This window comes from Struthio camelus, chromosome Z (assembly GCF_040807025.1).
Source record: "Struthio camelus isolate bStrCam1 chromosome Z, bStrCam1.hap1, whole genome shotgun sequence".
Lineage (NCBI taxonomy): Eukaryota > Metazoa > Chordata > Aves > Struthioniformes > Struthionidae > Struthio > Struthio camelus.
In genome coordinates, this window is record NC_090982.1 from 77,362,349 (window position 1) to 77,386,269 (window position 23,921).

Consider the following 23,921-nt stretch of genomic DNA (forward strand, 5'->3'; position numbering starts at 1 on the left):
AGACAGAAGCAGCAGCCCAAGGCGCTAGGACATTCAGTTTTATTGAACACTTTAAATAAGCTGGGTATATATTACTAGCAATTATTATTATTATTAATAATAATAAAAAAACACAAGAGTTTTGCATTCACCAGTGCATTGTGTGGGAGGCAGGGAAGCCGGCTCCCACCCTTGCTAGGGCCTGGGCGGCTTGGCCGTGCCGCAGACAGGCTCCTTCTCCCCCCGGCTGCTCCGCACCTGTCCGGGAGGCGCTGGCCGGCCCTGGGGGTGCCCCAGCTCAGAGGTGGCACGGGAGCACGGCTGCGCCCCCTGCCAGGCACGGTGTCGGGGCAGGACGGCACCCTGGCCTCCCTGCCACCACTCTCGCCGCCGCAGCCGCAGCAAGCGGGTCGGTGCGGGCTGTCCTATCGGCTCAGCGCCCACCCCGCCACGTCACGTGGCCACCGAGACACCCCAGCCCTGGAAATCCTCCCCATGCACTGCCCCACTGGGCATCACCCCTCTCCCGTGCCCCACCGCATGCCATGACGCCTTTCCCCTCCTCCCGTTAGATATCTGAGACCAGGCACGCTCTCCACGCTTGCGGAGAGGCAGCGGGGACACCCCCCAGCCCGGCGGGGCCCCCCCAACACACACACATACACACACCGACCGCTCTGCCCCCCAGCCCCAGCCCGGCCCGGCTCAGCCCCCCGGCTGGGCGGGCAGACCAGGGGGTCTCCTGGTGCTCCGGGGGGAGCAGCGCCGGAGGCGCCGTGCTGGACAGGGGTCACTGCACGCCCCTCTGCAAGAGCCCGTGGAGGGGGCGAGCCCTTGGGGATGGGGGGCTCCCGCATCCGGGCTTTGAGCGGGGACAGTGGCGCTGCGGGGGACCAGCCCTGCCGCCCAGGGCGGCGCTGGCGCGTGCCCGAAACGTCGGTGTTATTGCACTTCAGCCCAGCAATGCCCCGGTGCAGCCCCGGGACCCCCAGCGGGGACCCCCGGGGCCGGGCACAGGCAGGGCAGGGGGGAGCCTTCTGCCCTCCCCAGCCACCACCGGCGCGCCCCAAAGGACGAACCCCACCGGGACACGAGCTCAAGCACCTCGGCAGAGCCCGGCCGCATCGCCATCGCGGCACCCGGGCATCACGGCCACCAGCAGGAGCCGGGGTCCGGGCGAGCTCGCCGCGACGGACCACGAGGACGCCCAGGGCTTCTGGAGCGGCCCCACGCTGAGGTCGAGGGGGGGGGTCCGTGGGGTGCCCGGATGCATCCCCGGCCCCCGCGTGTCCCCAGCACTAGGATTGTGCTTCCGGCAGCTTGAGGCTGGGCTCCGCCAGGGCCGGCGCCTGGGGTTTCTGGTGGTAGAGGAGGCTCTTGGCCTCGCAGTTGAGGTTCTGGTAGCGCGGCGGGCTGGGCGCGGGCCGGTGGCAGACGGAGGCGAAGCTGAAGCTGAAGGGCCCCAGGCAGCAGCCGGGGCAGGCCAGCACCTCGTCCTGCTCCAGCGCGGCGCCGGGGCTGTGCCCGGGCAGCATGGCCGCGCGCTCCGTCCGCTCCAGGGCCGCCGCGCAGGGCATGCTGAGCTCGGAGAAGCCGCGCTCCAGCCCGGCGCCCCAAGCGAGGGGCTTGCTGACCACCACGTGGTTGTTGTTGAAGAGGAGGCCGTTGGGGGGCCGCGGCCCCGGCGGCCAGGGCCGGGCGCCCGAGGCCGCCGTGCTGATGAAGTTGCTGTTGGGGAGCGGAGGGAGCTCGGGGCTGTCGGGGCCGCAGTCCATCTGCTCCTCCGCGGCCGGCCCCGGCGGGGAGGTCGGCTCCACCGCCTCCGGTGCCCCGGCCCGGCCCGGAGCTGGGAAGGGGCTGCCAGGCCGGGGCTCAGCGGCGCGCGGGGGCCCCATGCCCAGCGCCAAGCCGCCGCGGCGCGGCAGCTCCGGGGAGGTGGGTAGCGAGTGGCACTTGCGCGGGGCGGCGGTGGGGGCCGAGAAGTCACACTGCACCTCCACGGCGGGCTCGGGCGTCACGGGGGTGCTGAGCTGCAGCGAGGCGGGAGGCGGCAAGTCGAAGGTGAGCGAGATGACGGACTTGCTCGGCGTGTCGAAGAGCTTGATCTTCCCGCCCTTCAGGTCCTCGCGCTGGGAGAAGGGGTTGACGCGCGGCGGCGTCTCCTTGGTCCTGGCCCCGCCGTAGGGCTCGGGCGGCCGCAGCAGGGCGGGCGATTTGGGGGGGAACATGTCGGACTGGCTGCGGGACAGGCGCTGGTCCGGCTGCAGGTGCTGCGTCCCCAGCTCGCGCAGGGGCGACTGCTCGGCGCGGCCTGACGCCCTCCCGGCTACCCCTGGGCGGAGGCACAGCAGCGGGTCACCGATGCCCCGGGGCTTCAGCGGAGTTGGCTCCTTGCTAGCAGCTCCCAGCACACGGCTGAGATTCGGGGCACCCTCTGCCCTGCACAGCCGCCTTGCTCCCGGGCAGCAACACCCTTCTCCACCGGCCCCCACGGTCTGGGCTCTCCCCATTCGGTTAGAAATAGGGGTCCATCCTGCGCACCCCTCATCTCCTTCCCCGTGGCACAGCCAGCCACCTGGGATGCCAGGGGGAGGACGTGACATCCGGCAGTCCCTGCCCCTCGCGGCCAACCCCGGCCTCTCCCCGGGGCATCCCCGCAGGGCTCCCATAGCCAGGGCCGCGCACTGCGGCAGCAGCCGACCCACGTACCGTTCAGCGCGGCCGCCGTCCCCGGAGCGGGCAAGCTCTCCCCGCCGATGAAGAGGGTGGCCCCAGCGCCCTCGGCCGCCAGCTGGTGCTGCAGGACGCCCTCCAGGCACTGCGTGATCTCCAGGAACGAGGGGCGGGATGTCGGCTCCATCTGCGGGCAGGATGGGTCCCCAGTCAGGTCTCTGACCGCCCCCCCCACCACCAGCTCCCCAGCGTCTCCCCGCACCCCTCCGCCCCGGGGGAGGCTCGAGGCTGGCTGCGCTCAGCAAAGGCAGCTCCCGGCCTCTCTCCGCGGCCCCGGCGCGGCGCTGGCAGGGCTGCCCATCGGCCCGTCCCAGGCAGGGTGCAGGGGTGCCAGCAGCAGGAAAGGGGCAGCAGGGACCCCGCGCCAGCCTCGCGCGGCCCTGGGCTGGCCCCCGGCGGAGGCTCACACTGCAGCAGTGGAAAGCGAGCTGGAGGAAGGCCGCCGGGCAGTCGATTCCCACCATGTTGCGGAAAGTGGTGACGTCCAGGCCGAAGTCCTGTGCCGGGGAAAGGAGGAACGGTGAGGCCAGGTCCAACGGGGGCACCGCACTGCCCTGGGGGACCTGGCACAGCCTGGCCTGCCCCACGCTGCATGGGCTGCCACCACGGGCAGCAGGGACTCGGCAGCACCCTGGCACGAGGTCCCAGCACTCCAGAACAAGAGGAGAGCCTGGGGTCATCCCAAGTGGGAGGATGGCAGGACATAGATCCCTCCTCGCTCTCTGCCTGAATGCAAGTATCTCCCGAACCCACCTCAGACAACTTTGGGCTCTGAGTGTGCATCCCGCAGGCTATTAGCAGACAGCACCTCTCCCCAGGTACTTGCTGCCAGCAGACGTCATGGACTTGGCACCCTTGCCCCGAGAGGCAGGGCAACAGGTCTCTGCTCAGCACAGGGTGCTGGTCCCCCTTGTTCAGTGAATCAGCCCCAGTGCCACCGCACACCGCCTTCCCACCCCATCCCAAGGAGTCACCTCAGTGCGGGGCAGGTAGTCGGGGTCAGCGGGGACACGAGCGATGGTCTCGCACAGGATGATGCCGTAAGCGAACACATCGGCCTGCAGAGAGCAGAGAGTCATGGCGCAGGTCTTGCAGCCCTGAGAGGATGGTGCCACCCTCCTGCTAAACCCACAGCTCCCCTCCGCCCCAGGGATCAGCATGGGCGGTCCCTGTTATCCAGCACCCCCAAGCTGGCGGCTGCAGAGAGCAGAGACACCAATTGCCTCTGCGCATCTTGCGCCCTTCACATGTCCAGCTTTCCCAGCCTATGGGCACCTCCAGGTCCACCAGGAACCTGCCCAGGAAACCGCCCGCCGCAGCACAAGCCTCGATAAAGCACCACGCATGGCAGCCCCAGGGCATCACCTTCTCATTGTAGATCTCCCCTCGCAGCACCTCAGGTGCCATCCAGTACGGGGATCCCACGACAGCCAGTGGCTCCTTCTCGCTGCCCTCGCTGCAGGACACAGCAGTGACGTTATGGGCCACCCAAAGCCCCCAGCCTCTGTCCCATGTCCCGTCCTCCATCTGGGACAGCCCAAATCCCCATCTCCCTCTCTCTTCCTGGGCTAACCCTTCTCTTCCATGCACCCCATCCACCCCACAAACCCATGTCTCCCTACCAGTGGGGCCACCCTTCTCCTCCATACACCCCATGCACCCCACAAACCCATGTCTCCCTACCAGTGGGACCACCCATTCCATTCCTTTCTCCTTCCCCTCCTAGCCAGCCCCCACACATGTCCATCCACTCGGTGTGTCCCTGCCTCTGGGGATTTTCCGTACCTCCCCCCATCCCTCCCTTTCTAGTTGCATCCCAAATGTCCATCCCTCTCTTGGGAGACCCCACTCCTGCTTCAAGCAGGTCGGAGGACTCTTGCTCCAAGGACAGGGATGGGACAGGAGGATGCTCCCCACACACCTGTAGGTGGGAATCTTCTCTGCCAAGCCGAAGTCGCCCACCACGGCTGTGTAGCCGTTAGCCTCGCAGCGCACCAGGCAGTTCTGGGGGCAGAGAAGGAGCCCCGTCACACTGTCTCACAGCCACCCCAGCCTCTCCAGACACTGCTCCCCCCGGCAGGGCAGCCAGCTGTGACAGCCTGGGCAGTGCCTGCCAGCAGCGCTGCCCAGGCCCCTTGCTCCCTGGTGTGCGGGCACCTGCCTGGGGCAGAGCTCCTGCAGGCCGGCCCTGCGAGATGGGAGCAGGGAAATGAGGGTGGCAGGATGCTCCATACCTTGGAGGTCAGGTCGCGGTGGAAGATGCCCTTGGAGTGTAGGTAGCGCAGGCCACGGGCAATGTCGAGGGCCAGTTTGACACGCATGGACCAGGAGAGGGGCACAGGGCTGTCCAGCAGCTGCTCCAGGTTCCCACCGTTGATGTACTGATGAGAAGAGCCAGGCCATCATGCTGCTGCATCCCTCCCAATAAAGCCGGATCCCCATATCTCTCATCACCTGCCTTCCTCCCCCTGCACAGAGCATCCTGCAGCTACCCACGGCACAGCCCCCCAGCAGACCTTGCCTTGCACATGTGCCACAGGCGAAGAAAATGCCCCCACTGCTATCCCCAGCCCCTTCGCAGGCCAGCCTGGCCCTGCCCGCGGGAAAGCCCCAGACTCACGGCCACCGTCCTGCTCTCACCTCCGTCAGCGCGTGCAGCTGTCCCTGGTGCACACAGACCCCCATGAACCTGGGAGACAGAGAGGGCCCTGAGGGTGGGCACTGCATCAACCATCCCCATGGGATAGCCCAGCCCCAGCGGCAGCTCCGACTCCCCTAGACAAGTGCTGAGGACATGTCTCAGGAAAGGGGCATCCTCAGCCCACCTGCCCCAGAAAAGGGGCAGCAGCAAGGCCTTGGGGGCATGGATGACGGAAGCCCGGGAATAGGTCCTACCTGAGGATGTTGGGGTGCGAGAGACGGTTCATTAGCTGCACCTCCCGCAGCATGTTGCCTCGGTTGCTTGTCAGCTTGTTCATCTTCAGCACCATGATCTGTCCTGACTGGCGGTGCCGCACCTGGGAGGGAGGTGCACGGGGAAGCTGAGGCCCACGGACCTCTGCAGCCCCCGCACGCCACCCCTCTGCCAGCCAGCCCCATGGCCGGGGCATGAGCACCCAGTGCCCACTCCAAAGGCCCCAGACCCATCTCCAGCCACGGGGCTGGAGCCGAGCACCTCACTTGCCCAGAGCATGGGCCCCCCCCAGGAATGGGAGCATCTCGATGCACAGCAGCACCCCCAAAGACCTCAGTGCCGATAACACACAACGCCACCCTCCCAGGGCCACCTGGCTTGTCCCCACTAGGCTATGCTGCCCAGCACTGCCAGAGAGGCAGTGGCAGCTCCTGCAAGCTGTGATGCCGACCCCGCTGCGAGGACAGGCTGGGTGCGGGTTTGGGGCACACTGGGAAGGGGGGAACTAGCTGGCTTTTCTGGGCCAGCATCACAAGCCCAGCCAGATCCCGTCAGCACAGGACAGAGGGGCCGCATTGGTGACGGCTGACGTCGCCCCAGCAGGCGACCCCAGCCCCAGCCCCGCGGGGCACAGCGCTTGGGCCAGGCTATATATTTAGCTTGCCCCAGCCCGACGCTGCCATGTGAGCTGGGGGGCTGGCTCCCCGCCAGGAACAGCAGCTGGGAACGCGGCCAAGCACGGACACCCACCCCGTCCTCCTGGAGCCCCCGGCACACGCGGAGCAAGGGGCGCGATCCCCAGCACCGTGCTGAGGGGCTGAGCCGGCACTGAGGGTCTCCTCCGGAGCGGGTGCTCGGAAACGGACAGCAGCCCCCTTGGAGCAGCTGCCGGCCGGGGATCACCCTGGCCGGTCCCAGTGGCCCCCCAGCGCACACCGAACCGCGCACGGAGACGCAGGCATTCCTCGGCGCTGCCGTCAGCTCCCTGCTCTTGTCCTTTTTAGTCGATGCTGTTTGAAGCTCCTGCGCCGGTGCCAGCCCCTGGCCCGTCCCACATACCCCTACCCCAGGATCGCCTGCCTGGCCAAAACACAGGGGGCTGGCTAGAGGCCGCCGGGTCTGAGCAGCCAGCCGGAGGCAGGATCGGGGAGCAGAGCCCCGGCCCCTTTCATCCCCCCACCGCCGCGGCTCAGACCCCACGGCCGGCAGGGCTGGCCCCAAATGAGTCTGTTTTCAGCACAGGGTTCCCTGCGCCCCTGCCCTGCCCTCAGCTCCGCATGGGATTGCTGCAGGCCACCCTGGAGGGGCTGCGCCTCGGCTGGAGGAGGCCGGGGCTCCCCACATGCACGCTGCAGAGGGGGGGCATGCCAGCGACATGCATGCCCAGCACGGGACATGACTGTCCCCTACCCCCTGCCCCCATCACGCGGGGCAGGAGGTTGTTGCTGTGGGCCCTCGGCGGCTCGGGCAGGCATCGCCTTGGGAACATTTGCCCTGGGGCACAAGCTGAGATGGGGACTCATGCAGCACCCAAAACCCGGGGGATGGAGAGCAGCTCCCCCTAACCAAATGGCTTGGGGGGAAATTAGGTTTTTATAAAGATCCCTCATTGCATTTTGGTGCGCCAAGGCCAACCAGCCCTAGGCAGGGTCAACGTGAACGGCAACGGCCCAGCCTGACCCTGCTCTGCCACTACCAGCTCATGGAGTCTGCTGCGAGGCCCTGAATAATTCAGCAGCCACCTGCCTGCGGGCACCGCGCTCAGGTTACACCTGCGTCACCTCCCAGGCCAGCCCCAGCTGGCCTGCCGGGTCCCCCGCCTCCAGGGCACGGGCCACGCAGCGGGGCAGGGAGGAGGATGGGTCCGGGACAGGCAAGGATGGGTTCCCACCAACACCCAATGCCACCGCTTGCCCCCACCACATGTGGGGCAAGGGGAGGACAGGTCCCCCCATCCGCCAGCACCCCAAAGAGCAGTCGGGAGCTCAGGGGGATGGTTTCGAGTGTGTCCTGCCCCGTGTCACCAGCTCCCTGTCCCCTGCTGGCGCGGTATCGGAGCCCGATCAGCCGGTAAGCTGGTACCGCGGAGGGCACGCTGGGGCAGCGGGGCACCTCCCCGGCAGGGCACCCACCCGCTCTGCGCCAGCCGGCTCCTGCCGTCCCCGCGTCCCCGGGGCTCCCTGCACACGCGCAGGCAGCACGAGGGGCAGGAGCCGTGTGCCCGAGCTGCTGCCCCGTCCGCACCGCTGCAGCGGCCGTCCCTCCACCCCACCTGGCGTGCAGGGCTGCCGGATGCAGCGTCCCAAAAACGAGGCTCCCAGCCTGGTCCCAGGCACCGTGCACGCTTTAAGGAGGGGGCTCGCCTGGTCGGAGCGCTGGGCAAAGCATCAAGCATGACGCCAGGCCCGGCTGATGGAGAGGGGCAGCTGGAGAGGCTGCGCCAGGCTCCAGCTCCCCGCCGAGCCCCAGGACCTGCCCGGGAGCACCCAGCTGCTGCCGCCCCCCCCTCCCCCCCCGGCGCCGGGTGCTCCCTGGCAAAGGCGCAACGCCGCTGACCTGGCTCGCCTGACAGCGACGCTCGCTGCCTTCCCACGCCGAGTGGGGCTGGCAGGACCGGATCGGTCGGTTTGGCTGGCACCGGGAGCTGCCAGGCGCCAGCGCCCGGCTCGGCGGCAGACTCGGCGCCGTGGGCCCGCGAGCCGGGCGCCCACGACGGGAATGCCTCGCGGCGCGCGCCGCGCTTGGCACGCAGCAGCGGTCCGCCCTGGGACCGGCCGCGTCCCGGCCAGGAGCAGCGTCCCTGCGTCAGGGAGCAGCCCCCGGCAGATGCCTCCTCGGCCCCACGTGCCCGCGTTGTGCCCGTGGCCTAATTCCTTGCTAATAAGCCTCCTTCCATTTGCAATTGGCTGGGTCAGATGCCGAGTGCAGCCGCAGAGCGTCTAATGCCTTTAATCCTGGAGGAAGGGAATGACATGGGAGCACAGCCGGGGGGAAGGGAGGTCTGGCGAAAGCCTCCCAGGGTTTCTTCCGGGGACCCCGTCTCTCCAGCGGCAGGGCTGTAGGTCTCTCCAGCACATCCGTCCGCAAGGCAGAGCCATGGGGCAATCTGGGGGACCCCCAGCGACGCCACCCCTAACACCCAGGCGGATGTGGGGAGCCCCCCAGAGCATCACCGGGAGCCGGAGGGAGAGGGCGAGGGGTGCTGTGAACAAAGCCGGACGCCAGCCCTCCTTGCCCTGCAGACCAACCGCTGCCGCATCCTGCCAAGAGCAGCCGCAAGAGGATCCTGCGGCCGGGGGGACGGACTGACACCCTGCCCTGGCCAGGCTCAGCTCCGCAGCTCAGGCTGCAGGTGCACGAGGCAGCTGGGGGCCCCGCTGCCCCCCGCCGCTGGCACCCAGTCCTGGCCTGGCACCCGGCTCCAGGACGAGCCAGGCACCCCGGCTGCAGCGCGGTGCCCGCTTGCTGGGGCAGGGAAGGCTGCAGGGGCTCCCAGGACAGTCCCACCCCATGCACCCAAGGGGCCAGGCCTTGCCTAGGGTGCCCAGCACCCGGTGCTTGCTTGCAAGACCGCATCCTGCGCTCCCCGCGACCTGTGCCGACGCCTCCCGCTAGGCCAGCGGGGAAGGGGTTACGCTCTCCCTACGCGCGCACGGCCTCCCACACGTGTCTGGCCTCTGTTTACACGGCCGCGGCCAGGTACTAGCCCCCTCCCGCACCCCGGACACCCTTCGGGAAGCAGAAGCAACCCCCAGGACACAGCAGAGCAGGGAGCGGGCTGACCCCAGCCTACCTCCGGGCCTGCCAGAAGGGGGTTTCCTTCTCCCCCCCGACCCCAGCCAAGCCCGAGCAGGGGCAGCAGCGATTCCCCAGGGCGATATGCGTCCCCCCCCCCCCCCGTCTCCTCTCCACGCTCTGGCAGGGCGCCCAGGAATCCCAGCGCATTCCCCGGAGCTGAGCTCAGCCGGGCAGCACCGCGCGCCGGGCAGGCCGCCGGCGCCCACGCAAGGGTCGGCCGAGCCGTCGCTCCTGCCCTCGTCTCGCCCGCGCCGCCCCTCCGCCGGGTGCCCGGGAGCGACGACGCCGGGGTACGGCGACCGGCGCGCTCCCCGTCCCATCTGCCGCCCGCACGCCGAGCTGGGGGAAGAAGGGACGGGGCTGGCTGCAGCCTCAGCTTGGGCACGAGGGATCTGCGCTCTTTCAACAGCGGAAATTAGAGTCTTATTTAAAGAGCACGCTAATGAGAGCGAGCAGACGGCCCGCTCCCTCGGCGCAGCCCGCGTGCCCCTCTAGACTCGGGGCTCCCCGGGGCGAAGCCCTCACCTGGCTGCCGGGGCCCCGCGCCACAGCCAGCCCCCGGGACCCGCTCGGGTTGGGGGGGGGCTTGGGGGTCCCAGCAGCCCGCTGCCCCCTGCGCCCAGAGGCCGCTCCGCAGACAGGCCACGCGCCCAACGTTCGCCTTCACGCCTCGCCCCGGGAAGCCCGAGCCGCCCCGTAGAGCGAGGCGGGAAGGACGCGGCTGCAACCCCAGCGGGCGCTTATGGAGGCGCAGGGTGCAAATGCCATCGCTGCTAGGGATGGCCGGGTTCGAACTCCCGGGGATGCCAGCAGCGCAACAGGTCTTTTACCGGGTGGGACTGGAAAACCTGCTCATTAGGCAGAAAAGGCAGGATCATTCAAGAAATACTTCCTCTCGGGAAGCGAAAGGAGCCGGCAGCCAAGGCTGCGCCGCGTGAGGGCTGCTAGCAACCGGGCAGGGCACAAAACGCCCACCCCGAGGAACGTTTTGGCGCAGCAGCTTCCGCCCCCTGGCACCCTCGGGAGCGCTGGGGCAGCGCGCGCGCCGCGAGGGCTAAGCGCCCCGTGACGGATCCGGAGAACTTCCAGCGGGTGCAAGGCCCCGGCTAGTCAGCACAAAGCGTTTCCTAGCGCTCAGGGCTCCTGACCGGCGACAGGGAGGCTGGGGCTGCTCCCAGCTCTGCGGCTGCGGCCGGCTGACTGCGGCAAATTCACTTCCGCCCTGCCTGCCTTAGTTTCCCCAGCTGCGCCGCCTGTGTCATGCCACTCCACCCTCCTTCGTGAAACAAGGCAAGGTCCATTGATGAAGGGCACCAGATAAGAGCGCGGGAGTCGTGTCATTAGTTGCACCGGCGATTTGGGAGTACATAGGAAATCTCAAAGGTTGGTGGAGAAGCGAACAGAGGCAGGGCAGGCGACATCAGGGCGGCAGTTATCACTCAAGGTCTGTCCACGCAGGAAGGTTTTAATTGCAGCCAAACGCCCCACGGCACGGTGCACACGGGGCGCTCACTCAGCCGAGCACAGGGAAGCTGCCTCTCTGGAGGGTGGGGGGGGCCGAGGCATAACGGGCAAACAGAGCTGGATGGAGCAAAGACCTCTGCATACAGCCCCACGAGAACAAAGCCAGGAGAGGACCTGTAGCCTCAGGGCCTGCTTTAGACTGGACACGGAAAAGTTGGAGAGGAATTTGGGAAAGAGATGCAACGATGGTTTAAGGGCTAGAGAAAATGTCTGGCAGAAACCCACCAGGCTCAATCTGCTCAGTCTGTCAAAGAGACAGAGAGGTGGCTCACTGCCCTGTCTGTGCACCTGAGAAAACCAGTGGGCCTGGCACCTCTTAAATGGTGCAGAGAAAGGCAAGAAAAACCAGCTCTGTGACAGAGCAGGGCAGCAGTCAGGGGCCAGCTCCCTGGGAAGAGGGCAGCCTCCCTCACCGGCAGCTCCGGTCCACTCCGGACAGCCCAGGAGCTGCACTTAGCTCAACCAAGCTAAGGCTCAACCCACGGGCGAGTCTGGGGTATCCAGGGCTCAGACACGGTGAGCTAACGGGCCCTTCTGGCGCTCGATCGGGGAACGCAGTCAGACCCCCGTGGCAGTACCCCATTAGCCTGCCTGGCCCAGGCTCAGGCTCAGCTCCACACCGGACCCTGTCTGAAGCAGGGGTGAGCTACCTCCAAAGGGCCACACATGCCCAGGTCCCTTCCTAGTCTCCCACAGCCACTCGCAAAGAGCTCACGGACGCCAGCAGTGCAGAGAGGCAGCCCAGGCCTGGCTGGGGAGCCATGCGTGGAGGACAGGACTGGCGTGGTGCCCAGGCTTTTCGTGGGACTGGGGAGTACTGCAAGGCTGGAATGGGGCAGGACCCAGCGGCTGCATGGAGGAGGGAGCTGCAAGCGCCCACAGCCCTGGTAACTCTACGTAAGCAAGGGAGATGGGAGGCAAAGGGGTCTTCTCCTGCCCTGCAAAGCTGTACCTTCCTCGCTATAACTTATATTCTCCTCAGGGCCTGTGTCACACAGCCGAACCCCGGGGCAGACCTCAGGCCTGCCTCACAATCCTGCTGAGATCTTGGACTCAACCCCTTGCACGCCACACGAGCACGAAGCCCCATCTGGCCCCCTCCTGCCCTTGCCTCCTTCCCTGCACACACACACTTCGGCTCCTGCTGCCCGAAGCAGCTCCCACCCCAACCTCCACAGCTCCCCTAAATCCTACGAGCATGCGGCCCTGCAAGGATAACAACCACCTAAGGGGGAGAAAGATCGTTTTGTGGACTCCTGCAGGGCCTGGAGAAGCAGACACAGCGAGGCCAGGAGAGACCGTGACCTGGCACAGACACGGCAGAATCCATTATTAAAGAGCTATATCCGCGCCTGACATTATTAAATGCCTCCCTCTGCTCCAAGATGCTGCCGCTCCAGCCACACGCTCCAAGCCAGAGATCAATAGCGGGAATCCGGCCAGCGCAGAGGCCATAGGCCGCAGGAAGAGGAGGGATCACAAGGAAAAGGGACCCCTCCGCACATCTGCCACAGCACCTCACAGGAGTCCTGCAGCTGAAAGGAGCTGGGTTTCAGGATTTCCCAGCTCCCCAGGCTAGGCTGGAAGGGACCCCAGGCTGAGCTTGCCAGGGCAGCCGTACCGGGGCACAGCTGTCTGGCCAGCACACTGCACGCGGGAGCCGAGCCGGGAGCCTGGCCCTGTTCGGGGGGGCAGCACAGCGCTGCCAGGATCTCGGAGACCGCAGGGGCACCCTGGCCAGCCCAAAGATGCTCTTTGAGGGGGGTGAAGCCACAGGAAGCATGGCTTAGAGGTAATACTTGCCTGAAGGCTCGTGGCACCTTGAGCGACTCTAAGGACAAAAACAACACGTGCACACAGCTCCCCTTTGAAAGGGAGAGGCAGCCGTGGCAGCCGAGCACAGCGCAGCGCAGCCCCGCGTCTGCCGCACACCTCCCCTCACACCCCACCAGCAACACACGGGCTGGCAAGGTACCATCACCCCGCACCTCTGCAACCCTGTCGCCTCGCGCTGGGGAGCCCAAGCTCCACGCCAGCACCCATGCACCCCGAACGTGGGTGCAGGCCACGAATGTCCCCGCTCCAGCCGCTCGCACACCCGCTCTGAGCCACAGAGAGCTCCTGCAGGGGACAAAGGCAGCCACAGCCGGGGGCCGTTTGTGGGCAGCCCGACAGGGCCCAGACCCCGCGCTGCGCGACACTATCAAACTGCTCTCCCCGGCCTGGTCACCTTCAGCAGGCTCCAACAGGGCACCCCGCTCATCTCTGCTCAGCACAGGCTGGAGCAGGCCCAGCCCCAGGACTGGCAACACTGGAAATCACCTTGGACTCGCAGCAAACCCTGCCTGCATATCTTACCACAGGCACAGCCCAGCCCAATGCCGGGCCTGCCAGGAGCCAAGCTACCGGCTCGAGACAGAGGTCCACGCGCCAGGCCTGCCTGCTGCCCCCGGGACGCCCTGGCCCCCCAGGCAGCCCCGCTGCGAGCCCGGCTGCAGCGCTTCCCAGCGCGCTGCCTTCCCTGGCTGTAAACAGACCCGGCGCTCCCCTCCCCCTGCACAGAGGGATGGAGGAACAACAACATCAGCGGGGACAGACCTCCCCAGCATCCCAGGGCGACCCGGTCCCCTAAGTCCTGGCCGAGTAGCTTCAACCCCGGCCCCCTGTCCAGGCAGCACCTCGCCCCCATGCACAGGAGCTCAGCCCCCTGCCAGCCGGGAGCGCAGCCGGGCTGGTGTGGGCCTGCCTCCCCACCTAAGGGAGCTCGCCTCCCACCCAAGGGTGGCATAGGGGAGAGACATGCCTTTTGGGTCCCTCCAAGAAGGGGGACCTCCATGCCATGGAGGAAGCGGAGAGGAGGGGGCTCACGAGGGGCCCAAGGGCTGCCCACACCCTCACCCCTCGGTGGCGGAGCAGCCACCCTCCCGGCGCCCGCTACGGCGAGCGGGTTGCCACCCCAACACCGGCCACCCATGCCCTAGACAGGGGCAGGGTGGCAGGAGGGGCCCCCCCCACCCCCCGGGGCAGAGAAGACCCCCGCACCCTCCGCGCCCACCTTGAAGACCTCGGAGAAGAAGCCGGCGCCGATCTTCTCGCAGTAGAAGTCGTCGATGCGCGCCAGGGTGGAGACGGCGCTGCGCAGCGCCCGGTACGAGGAGGGCCGCAGCCGCCCGCAGCCCGGCCAGGGCCCCGCCGCCTCCCCCTCGCCCTCGTCGGGCCGCTCCCCGCGCAGCGCCAGCCCGGGCCGCCGCGCCAGCTTCTCCCACTCCATATCGGCCCCACCGAGCAGCCCCAACGCCATTCACATCGCCCCGCGGCCCGGCCCGGCCCGCGCGGCCCCCCGCGACGCGGGTGCTCGGTTCGGCCCGACCCGGCTCGGTTCGCTTCGCTTCGCCCCGTCTAGCGGCAGCGGCGGCGGCGCGGGGCCGGCGGCGCGGCGGGGCGCACGGCGCTCATGCCCGGGCGGCGGCGCGCCGACCCCCGCCGCGGCCCGGCGCTGCGCCTCCGCCGCCCCGAGCGCAGGCACCGCCGGGGCGGAGCCGGGGCGGGGACAGCCCTTAACTCCTTGGGCACCGCCGCTGCCCGCCCCACGGCCGATTCCCTCCCTCCCCAAAACCGCCGGCACCGCGGTGCCCCCTGCCCCGACGGGCGGGCCGTGGGCGTCCCGTCTCCACGCGCACCGGCCCCTGCCCCGGGTAGGGCTCGTGGGTGCGGAGCTGTTGTCTCGCCGTGCGCCGGGTCCCGGCCCGCGTGGATGGAGCCCGTGAGGTGCTCCGATGCAGAGCCCCTGCCCGGCTGGGCCCTGTTGACAGAGGCTCTGGTGCCCTCCTTCCCCCCACCCCGCTCATCGCCAGGACTGACCCTGTGCGTGCGGCAGTGTGTCTCCCTGTACACCCACCCCTGTGTGGATGGTGTCCCTGAGGGCTCTGCCCTCCCTTACCCCAGCCTAACCCCCAGCAGCCTGTACCCAGAGGAGAAGGGAGATGCAGCCTTTTGGTGATGGCACGTTACCTACAACCCAGCTCTTCTTGTGCCCATCACTGAGCTACTCCAGCCTCCCCTCCTCCCCTCCGTTTGGCATCCAGGGGGCTGGTGGCTCTTTTGGGGAATTCAGGTCCAATGGGCACCGGGCCTGAATCCTAGATAGGAGAAAAGCGGCACTGAAAGGAGACAGGAGCTGGGAAATTGCAGCTGGTGCTGAGGGTGCCTCTGGTTATGCCAACACACATTGGTGTCTGTGTGGGGTCTACTTCTCCTGCTTCTCATCTCTTCCTTTCTTCTGTTCTCTCCCTGGTTTCCTTCTGCTTCTTGTTCCCACCCCAGGCCTTTTCCCTGCTCCGCAGCTGATCTGTCCCGTCCTTCCTGCCCAGGGACTCCCTGTGGCTGGATCTGCTCTTGCTCCGTCCCACACATTGCTCTGCTGCTCTCCTTGGCATTCACCTGCCTGTGCCGGTACAGCCCTGCCCCAGCTGCCTTCCCAAGCACTGCAGCAACTCGTGCGCGCTGCCCTGCTGCGGCAGCCTCCCCACAGCTGTTTTGCTCCAGCTGCTTCCCTGACCACAGCACAGCTGTCTCCCCATGCCCTGCCTGGCTCTAGCTGCTTTCTGAGCTGGCGTGCAGCCTCCAGGCATTTACGGGCAGCCCCATACCCATGTTCCCAGGTGACCACAGATCAGGGGCCTTACTCCAAGCTCCAGCAGGGTGACTGCAGGGGGTGAGGGTTAATCCTGCCCAGCTGAGATGGCAATGCCTCTCTGCCGCATAGTGTGTCTCTTAACATGGCATTTTTGATCAGAGCTCAGCTCCCAGGTACCACAAAACACAGTGTAGGCGCCACGTACCAGGGGCCAGGGCTCTCCTCACCCCAGGAAGGGAGTACGACCTTGTGGGTTAGAGCAGGAGAACTGAGCCTCTGATTCCCTTATAGTGAGAGCAGTCCTCTGCCCCACCAGGAATGCATGGTGTTCCCCTTATTATTGTATTTTGTTATTATTATGTCAGTAGAAGGGAGTCTGCCTGTGCAGGGCAAGTTTCCTGGGTGTGGGGAGATGGAGGCTGGGGCGGAGCTCTGCCAGCCCCTACCTCACAAGGTCTGCACTGTCCCTTTCCTCCTGCAGCTCCAGCCTCGTGCTTCTGCCTGCCAGGGTGATTGATGGCATATGCCAAGGTGATTGATGGCATGTGCAAGGGAGAGGGGGAGGCTGCTGCTGCCTAACCAGGCTGTGCAACAAGCCATATTCCTGTATTTCCTGGGATTCACACGTCTGTCCTGCTCACAACAGCTGTACAGAATGACAGGAGCAGCTTTACACGTCTTGTGCCATGGCTGCACAGGAAGGGCATGGAGAGAAGAGAAGAGAAGTCTCTGCACGAGGGGACAGGAGAGGTGCGCTGGGCTGCAAGTTCTGCCCTCCCAGCACAAGAACCAGCTGCATCCATTCTGAAGGCAGCCAACTCCTTCCCTTCCTGCCCTGGCTCAGCCCTGGCATTTGAGAGGCCTGAGCATCCTGCTGTATCTAGAGCCTGGTGACCTCCACCTCCACTTTGCCGTAAGGAGCAGCAAAGTCAGCTCATTCGGGGCCAAGGCAACACAGAGGCAAGGATGCGAGCAAACATTGCCGTAGTCTACGGATGAACACTCCCATCCATCCACCCAGGCAGGACAAGGCTGCCCCAGTATGCTTGGTACCGTGGTCTTTGCACGCACCCTCTCCCTTTCCCTTGAGTGCACGTGAGCAGCAGCCCTGCGAGGGTCGAGGCAGCTCGGCAGAGGTATGGAGTCCTCTTGCAGAGGCATCTTGCAGAGAGGACCTCACAGGCACTGCCTGTTTAGGGCTTCTGCTGCTTACAAGTGACTGGGTTTACATCCAATTAAGCTGTAACGGATAAATTAAAGCCCTGGAGACAACCCTGACTGTGGAAATTGCTGCTGCAGGATTTACAGTCCCTTCTCTCATCAGCCCCAGTAACTCTACTGTGCTATTTTTGCCCGTGTTATTCTGTTCCTGCCTGACACAGCAGTGTTGAGCTGAGACATGGCTAAAGGTCCCCACTGCCACAAAGCCCTCCCATGGTGCAGGCAGGTACAGTCTTAGCAGCTGGGTGCAAAGCAAGGCTGAACCTGCAGCAAACCACAAACTGAGCTCCTCAAGCACTGGAGAGGGAAAGGAGGAAGCGGGTCTCCCTGGCTGTGCTTCGCTCCTGAGGAGCCGCAGGGGGAGAGAAGGGGGGCTGTGTCCTCTTTGCCCTTCTCTGTCTGGGCTTCACACCATCCCCCTCTTATGAGGAGAAGGCTCGATGCTTAACAAACAACACCTTCCTTCTGCGTGCGTGTGTGGTGGGGCTGACGCATCACCCAGCTGTGAGGCTGTTGTGGGGCAGCAGAGGTGAGAGCCTTTAAATGGCACGGGGAGATCAGTGCAGGGACGTGGGGGCTGGAGGAGCAGCGCGCATCACTGCTGTGGTGTGGCAAGGTTGTGCGGCAGGGCAGCAAGGTGTGTGCAGGGGGGGCACCTGCTGCACTGGGTCCTTGGGACGGATCAGTGACAACCCATCCTGAGCCAAAGATTTGCCCTGCTCAGTGTCCAGGACCCAGATCTGGAACTGTCCCCTCCTCTGCATCTGTGTGCAAGGAGCCCAGTCATACCTAAGGCTCCTCCTCAGCAAACACACAAAAAAATCAATGACTGGTGCCATTGTGTGTGCAGCAATGTGGGAAAAGAGCTGAGGTTGTCAGAGGAAGACACCTCTCGGAAGATCTCTGGACCTGCCCCTGTCCTGCATGTTCCCCAGCCCCCTGCTTATGAGAGGGACAGACAAACATCTCCCTCTCTTGCCCCACATTGCTGGGAAGAGCTGGGTCGGAAATGGGAGAGGAGGGCACAGTAGGGTCCATTGCAACCTGTTAGAAGGCCTGCACGGTGCAAGGAGCCCAGAGTAGGCGAGAGAAGGTCCTAGCCTCAGTGGTTCAGGTGCAGCCTGGCTATGCCCCACAGCACACAGTACAGGTGATGCAGCGGGACTACATTTCCCAGCAAGCCCTGTAATGCCTCCTTCACTAAATGCAGAGAGAGGCACCCTGCGCCATGGCTGTAAGCTGCAGCAGCCCACGTTCAGCAGCGAGCAGGGGTTGGTGCAGTCCCTGCTGTGCAGGCATGTTGCTGCCTCTCTATTCCCTCCCTAGCGCTCCAGCTGCAAGGCCAATGGGGGACCATCCACATTGGGAGGGCTGCAAACACTTGTTTTGTCGCTAATTTTCTATGAGCAAAGTCAGCCTAGCACAGGGCAGGGCAGCGTTTGCTCACTGACTGCTGTTCTCTCCTGTTGATGCTTCTCACACTTGGGTGCGAGTACACTGGACATCTGCAGAGGCAACATCTGCATCCTACCCCCATGTTTTGCAGGTGGTTAGTGATTTCGGCTCCCTGCTTTGCCTGTCCCCAGACACGCCCCAGTGCCTCTGCCAGGAGGCACGATGTGACAGCTGAGAACGGAGCAGCCGATGCTTGAGCCCAGCTGAGGGAGTGCCTGCTGGGAGCCCTAGGGGCTGTGTATCTGAAAACACTGAAAACATTGAAAAAACACTGAAAAAAGAGGGATAGGCAGCCCTGGCCAGGTCTGCACCATCTGTGACCTATGGTGACATGGCGCACAGCCATGTGAGCAGGTCTAAATCCTTCCAGTGAACAAGTGCTGCAGAGAGCTTCACTGGTCACCAGATGCCCAGGCCAGAAACATGGCTTCATGCCAACCAGATAGGGGAAATCTTTAATGTTGCAGCCTCCAGCATCTCCGACCCTGGTCCTGATCCAACTTGTCTTGCTTATCTCCCAGTACGTGCCATGTTCCCTTCCTCCTCCAAGGCTGCCCACCTGGTAAGAGCTGCTCTTTGCCCTCCTGACCTGGCCCTGGGCAGTGGGGCTCTCAGCAGCTCCATACTCATCCCAGAAGGCTGTACCAGCTTTGCTCCATTCCCTTCCCCTTGCCAGGCTATTAGTAATACTCCCTAGCCACAATGCAGCATCCCTGAATTGCTTGCGGTTCTGCCAGACATAAGCCAGGAGCAGAGACGCCAATAAGCTGGTCTGGCTGCATCAGTGGGCAGAGCAGGACCACATCAGAGGCCTGCACAGGGCAGGCCTTGGTGAGCTAGGGAGCAGCCCTGTGACCCATGCTGCCAGCTGTGGGAGAGCAGGGCAGGCAGTGAGGCCTGGTGTATTCAGTTGGGCTTGGCCCATGGCATTGAGGAACAGCCTTCACCTGTGGTTTGTCACTGTCCTTTGACCTGCACAGCTTGCCATTCCTTCAGGGAGGAACTCAAAAGCAGCACAGCAGTGTACAGGGAGAGGGCAGAGAGAGTGTGCATAGCTCAGCACAGTGACTGCCAGGGACCCTACAATAACAAATCAGCATGCACAGTCCATCCCAGAGACCCTACATTAACACACCCAACATCCTCAGTCTTGATCTGGCTTCCTTACCCATCCCAGACCAGAGAAAAGGACACCCTCCTGGAAGAAAGCAATGCATCAGGCTGGGGAGCTGTTCACCTGCAAACTCTGAGCAAAGAATGGTCAGGAAGGATGCACCCCACCCTGGTCACAGGTACATGGATGAAAGAGATGCTCCTAACCCCTTCTGCTCTCCTGCCCCAACTAGAGACCATGTAGCCCTGCTTATTCTCCCAGATGCCTGAGCAAGAGGTAGGTGCTGCCAGAGGTTCCCCCACCATCAAGCCAGCGGTCACTCAGGCTACCCCTCTCTGAGTAATTCACCTGACAAGGCACGGGCCTGAGCACGGTCCTGTAATCAGCTACACTGTTTAGTTGCCAACATACTCCCTGGTGTAGTTTTGGACTGTGCCAAATAGGACAGGGCTCATTTTAGGGAAAGTCATGGGCCAGGATGAGTCCCAGTAGGAAGCCTGGGCACGGCCACTTCCGGGGAGAGAGGAGAGTTCAGCCATGTGCTTGGTCTCGTGTGACTGCTGCCTTCCCACTCCGCTTCCCCCCAGCTGCATGCTGGGGTGCAGAGGAGCAGGGTGAGGGTGCTGGGATTTGTGTGGTCCCACACAAATGGGAGCCTTTCTCCTGTAGGTTGCCAGAGCCAGGGCCGAGTGGGCACTGAGGTGCTCTGTCCACATGCATGGGGTGTTGGAGGAGCCAGAAAGCAGAGCCTCAGCTCTGCACCAGCAAGAGCAGGAACACCCTGTAACTGGGGGCACTTCCCACCCCCTTCTCTTTTTCCTGTGACCTATCTGGACCCCTGGCCAGGTAGGGCAGGCTGGAGCAGCACAGGCTGGAGCGTGGCCCAGCATCAGGAGGGAAGGCGGCTGCATTGTGTGCAGCGTGGAAGCCGCTGTCATGCTGCTGCTTGCCGCCAATTTAGTCATGGCTCTTTATTGCTTCTCCTGGCTGCTGAAAATCTCATGTGCAGCACTGGCAGCATTTCTCACCTCCTGCCCTCTCCCATGAGACAAGGCACTCCGAACTCCAAGGAGGTGAATCAGCACACCTCAGGGGACCTGGGCTGAAAAACCTTCCCACACCCTTGAGTACCTGCATGGGTCCAGCACAGACCTTGCCATGTCTCTCAGGGTCTGCCATGAGGAGACATGGTGTGAAGGAAAGGAAAAGAGGTGTGCTGCTGGGGCCACCTTTAAAATACAACAGGGCAAGGGAGCAGGGGTGTCCACATGCAGCAGCCTTCTACTCTACAATGGGTGAGAAATCAGGAGGGAAAGTGGCTCCTCCTCAGCCATATTAGTGGGGTACATCTGAGCTCAAAGATCCCAGCCCAGCAGCAGCAGGAGCAAATGATATGTCAACCAGAGCAACTGGGAGCAGTGCCACCTTAAACTGGAGTCTCTGCAGGCCTCAGCAAACTGTGGAGCTGAGATGAGTGGGGCAGGGTCTAGGTCTTGCTGGGCTTGTTCAGCACCCTGCGCACTGGAGCGCTGTTCTCAGGTAGCGCTTGTATATGCCACCGTAACATATTCATGACTGTGATTAAAGTGGCCTAGTTTCTGTCCACCTGTGTCACAGGTGGCTGGCCACCCCACCCTGCTGAGCCCTCATCCTGTGGTGCCTAGATTGCGCCAGCTCTGGACAAACTGGTCTTCTAGGGTAGTCGCAGCCAGGAAGAGACCTGGTGCTGCAGGCTGGGGGTGAGCCAAGTGTGTCACCATCAGTCCAGCGCCTGGAATGCAAGCCACACCATGACACATCTGGAGTCCTTGTATATGGGACATTCAGGAGCATCCATATGGATGCCCTGTAGCCTGGGCTCTCAGGAGGAAAAGCCAGCACAAGCATCATCTCACCAAGCTCCCCAGGGAAACTCCAACATCCTCCTCTCAATCCAGTGGGAGACTTAACTTTCCCTCATGACCCAGGGCAAAGCAGCATCTCTCCCTCTCCACTGCCTCCTGTTTGGGAAACTGCCTCTTCAGCCTGCTTGTCCTGTGGCAGACAAAGCAGGCCCTGGGCTCTGCAGGATTTCTGCTGGCAGACTGGGAATGGGATTAGATAGCTCCCTGTGGGAGCTGTCTCATGGGATGGGACCTTTCCTTTGTCTCTGGGTCAGCCATGGCCCTGCCCAAGATCTGCTCAGGATCTTCCTCTTGGCTTGAACCTGGTCTGGAAATAGAGGTGATTTTATGCATATATTTATACAACAAAGGCCAGCTGCTCCCTTTGCTCCGGGCACCATGCCATCCTCACCACTCACATTGTCTTACCCAGGACATGGTGTCCTCCTCTCTCCTTTTCCTCCACCTGCTCACAGCCTTTGTGGGGACTAAGGTCACACCAAGACAAACCTTTGCCAAGGCTTCAAACATCCTGAAGGTTGGGGGAAACCAATGTGCTCCCAACATGTTCTGCAGGGCCATGCATTGAGGATAGGGGGTAAGCAGGAGACCAGTCCCCCCTGGGAAATTCTTGCAAACAGTGCCTTTGACCTTCATTGTAGGAAGCGAGTCCTAGCTGTCCCCCACCAAACAACCTTGTAAACCAGGCAGCTGCTGGTTTGCAGGGCATGAGGGCAGCCTCATGCCCTCAAATGCCATCCCATATGACAAAGTACAGGGCCTGTGGGGTTGTGGGCTGCAGCAGGAGGCCTGGGAGCATTCCTGGGGATGAAGGTGATTGATGTCTGTGTTACCAAACATATCCTGGCTTTGATGAGGCACAGCACTTTGCTGATGGCAACCCCGTGGCCAGGACACTGAGAGCCCTCCTGGGATGGGTCAGAAAGGAGCTCTGGTTCCCGCTGGGGGCAATGTGAAGAGACCACCACATCCGAGGCATTATCAATGTGGTGCCAGCCAGAGACGATGGGGCTGTGCAGCCCTCAGAGGAATAGCTTTACACCACTAGCTGTGCCACATTCCCTCTCCAGGCTACTGGCTCCAGTTCACTGAGGAAACAGCTGCTTGGCTTTTTCTTCCCTATTCAATCTGGTTCCTTCCGGACTCAGGATATTTTGGGCACTTCTCTGTTCCCAGTTACCCTGGGTGGCATAGGCAGTTTCTCAGGACTTGCTTTCCTTTGGAAGCTGTAGAAGCTGAGAACTGAAAAGGGGAAATACCAAGACCTTTATTTAAGACCCATGGATGGAGGGAGAGACTCAGGATGCCACCAAACACATGCACTCCATCAGCTGTCAGTGAGATCCTATTAAAGAGAGCTATGATGTTTAGGGCCAGCATATGGGGTTGGGCGGAACATTTTTGGAGAAGTAACATAGGCCAATGCAGTGAAGGAGGTGCACAGTGAAGGGTTTGCTTAGGATAGAGAACTGCTCCACCTGGGCAGTGAGAAAGACTGCAGTCACAGCATGCCACCCCTGCCAGAAGGCAGATAGGGTACTGCGCTAGGAAATGTACAGACAGAAAGAGCAGCTTGTCTAAGGCAGGAGTCTGGAGCAGATCTAGCCTTTGGCAGTGGGGAGACTGTGAGCCTCAGCTCTACTCATCCCAAGAGCCTGAGAAACCTCATCCAAAGATAAAGGCTATTGTCATCTAATGTGTTCCTGTGAGGAGACCCTGGCCAGCACTGTGAGCTGTTGTCTCAGCCATGCTGTCAGATGAAGAAGCCAAGCTAGCATGTTCTGTCCAGGACTGCGAGAATGTGCAGGGAGAGATCGTGAGTCTGGTCTGAGACTTTGCATCAGATCTCACAGTTCCTGCCTCCTGGGCTTAGCGAGGCTCCCTGTCTGGAGGAACGTGTGGAAGACAGTTCTGGGAGTGGGAGCAGGAACAGCTGGACCAAATGTGGAATTACTCAGAGGTCAGAGCTGGAAATCCCATTTCTGAACACACCTTCATCAAACCACACCAAAATGCAGTATCCCACGTTCCTCCAGCCTTACTCCACCCTGCTTGCAGCTGCAAACTGCTTATGTTCAATTTTGAGTGCTAAAAATATCCTTCTGAGTGGTCAGCAGATGGGACGGCGTTGCAGCATTAGAGTGAAGGGTCACACAGGGGAGTGAGATTGTATTTGAGGGAGAAGTAGGCTGCAGAACAAGGCCAAACTGGCATGAGCCGCATGGGTGGGTGGGGGGGGGGCTGTGGGCAGGCTGGCACTGCAGAGGGCAACGTGCCAAGGCTGCAGTACAGGGCAGAGTTGCTTGCTTGCATTTGGTCCATGCACCGGGGAGAGGGGCATGGTGGGGTGGGGGAATGGGGAACAAGCACAGATGGACTCAGGAAGGTGGGGAGATATTCATGACATACAACAGACAGCAGGTCTTGCTCCCTCCTCTGGAAGGAGCTTGCTGCAGCAGCTCAAGGCAGAGCAGAGGGGAAGGCAGGGTGCTTATCCAGCCCCCCAGGGCCTGCCGCATGTCTGCTTGGCATGCAGGAGCACCCTACTGGGACCAATGCACCCTGCCAGGTGTCCCCCTGTCACATATCTGCTCTCAGCCCACCCCATCTGATCTGGGGGACTCCAGGCTAAGGACAGAGCTG

At 63.4% G+C, this 23,921-nt stretch overlaps 1 protein-coding gene across 1 annotated transcript; it reads right to left on the reverse strand.

Moving 5' to 3' along the window:
• Positions 1-9: 9 nt before the first annotated feature.
• On the reverse strand, positions 10-14,341 carry LOC104147547 (dual specificity testis-specific protein kinase 1). Its single transcript, XM_068928077.1, has 10 exons — positions 14,004-14,341; positions 5,608-5,729; positions 5,353-5,401; positions 4,947-5,093; positions 4,634-4,716; positions 4,078-4,168; positions 3,687-3,770; positions 3,120-3,209; positions 2,689-2,839; positions 10-2,311 (listed from the first exon to the last, which is right to left on the reverse strand). The coding sequence occupies exons 1-10, from the start codon at positions 14,247-14,249 to the stop codon at positions 1,278-1,280; spliced, it is 2,097 nt and encodes a 698-aa protein (XP_068784178.1). The 5' UTR covers positions 14,250-14,341; the 3' UTR covers positions 10-1,277.
• Positions 14,342-23,921: the final 9,580 nt, after the last annotated feature.

Coding starts and splice junctions, on each gene's coding strand:
- LOC104147547 (XM_068928077.1), bottom strand. CDS start 14,249: ATGGCGTTGGGGCTGCTCGGTGGGGCCGATATGGAGTGGGAGAAGCTG. Junction 5,730..14,003: donor TCTTCTCCGAGGTCTTCAAG/GTGGGCGCGGAG, acceptor CCTCCCTCCCAG/GTGCGGCACCGCCAGTCAGG. Junction 3,771..4,077: donor GGGAGATCTACAATGAGAAG/GTGATGCCCTGG, acceptor TGCTCTCTGCAG/GCCGATGTGTTCGCTTACGG.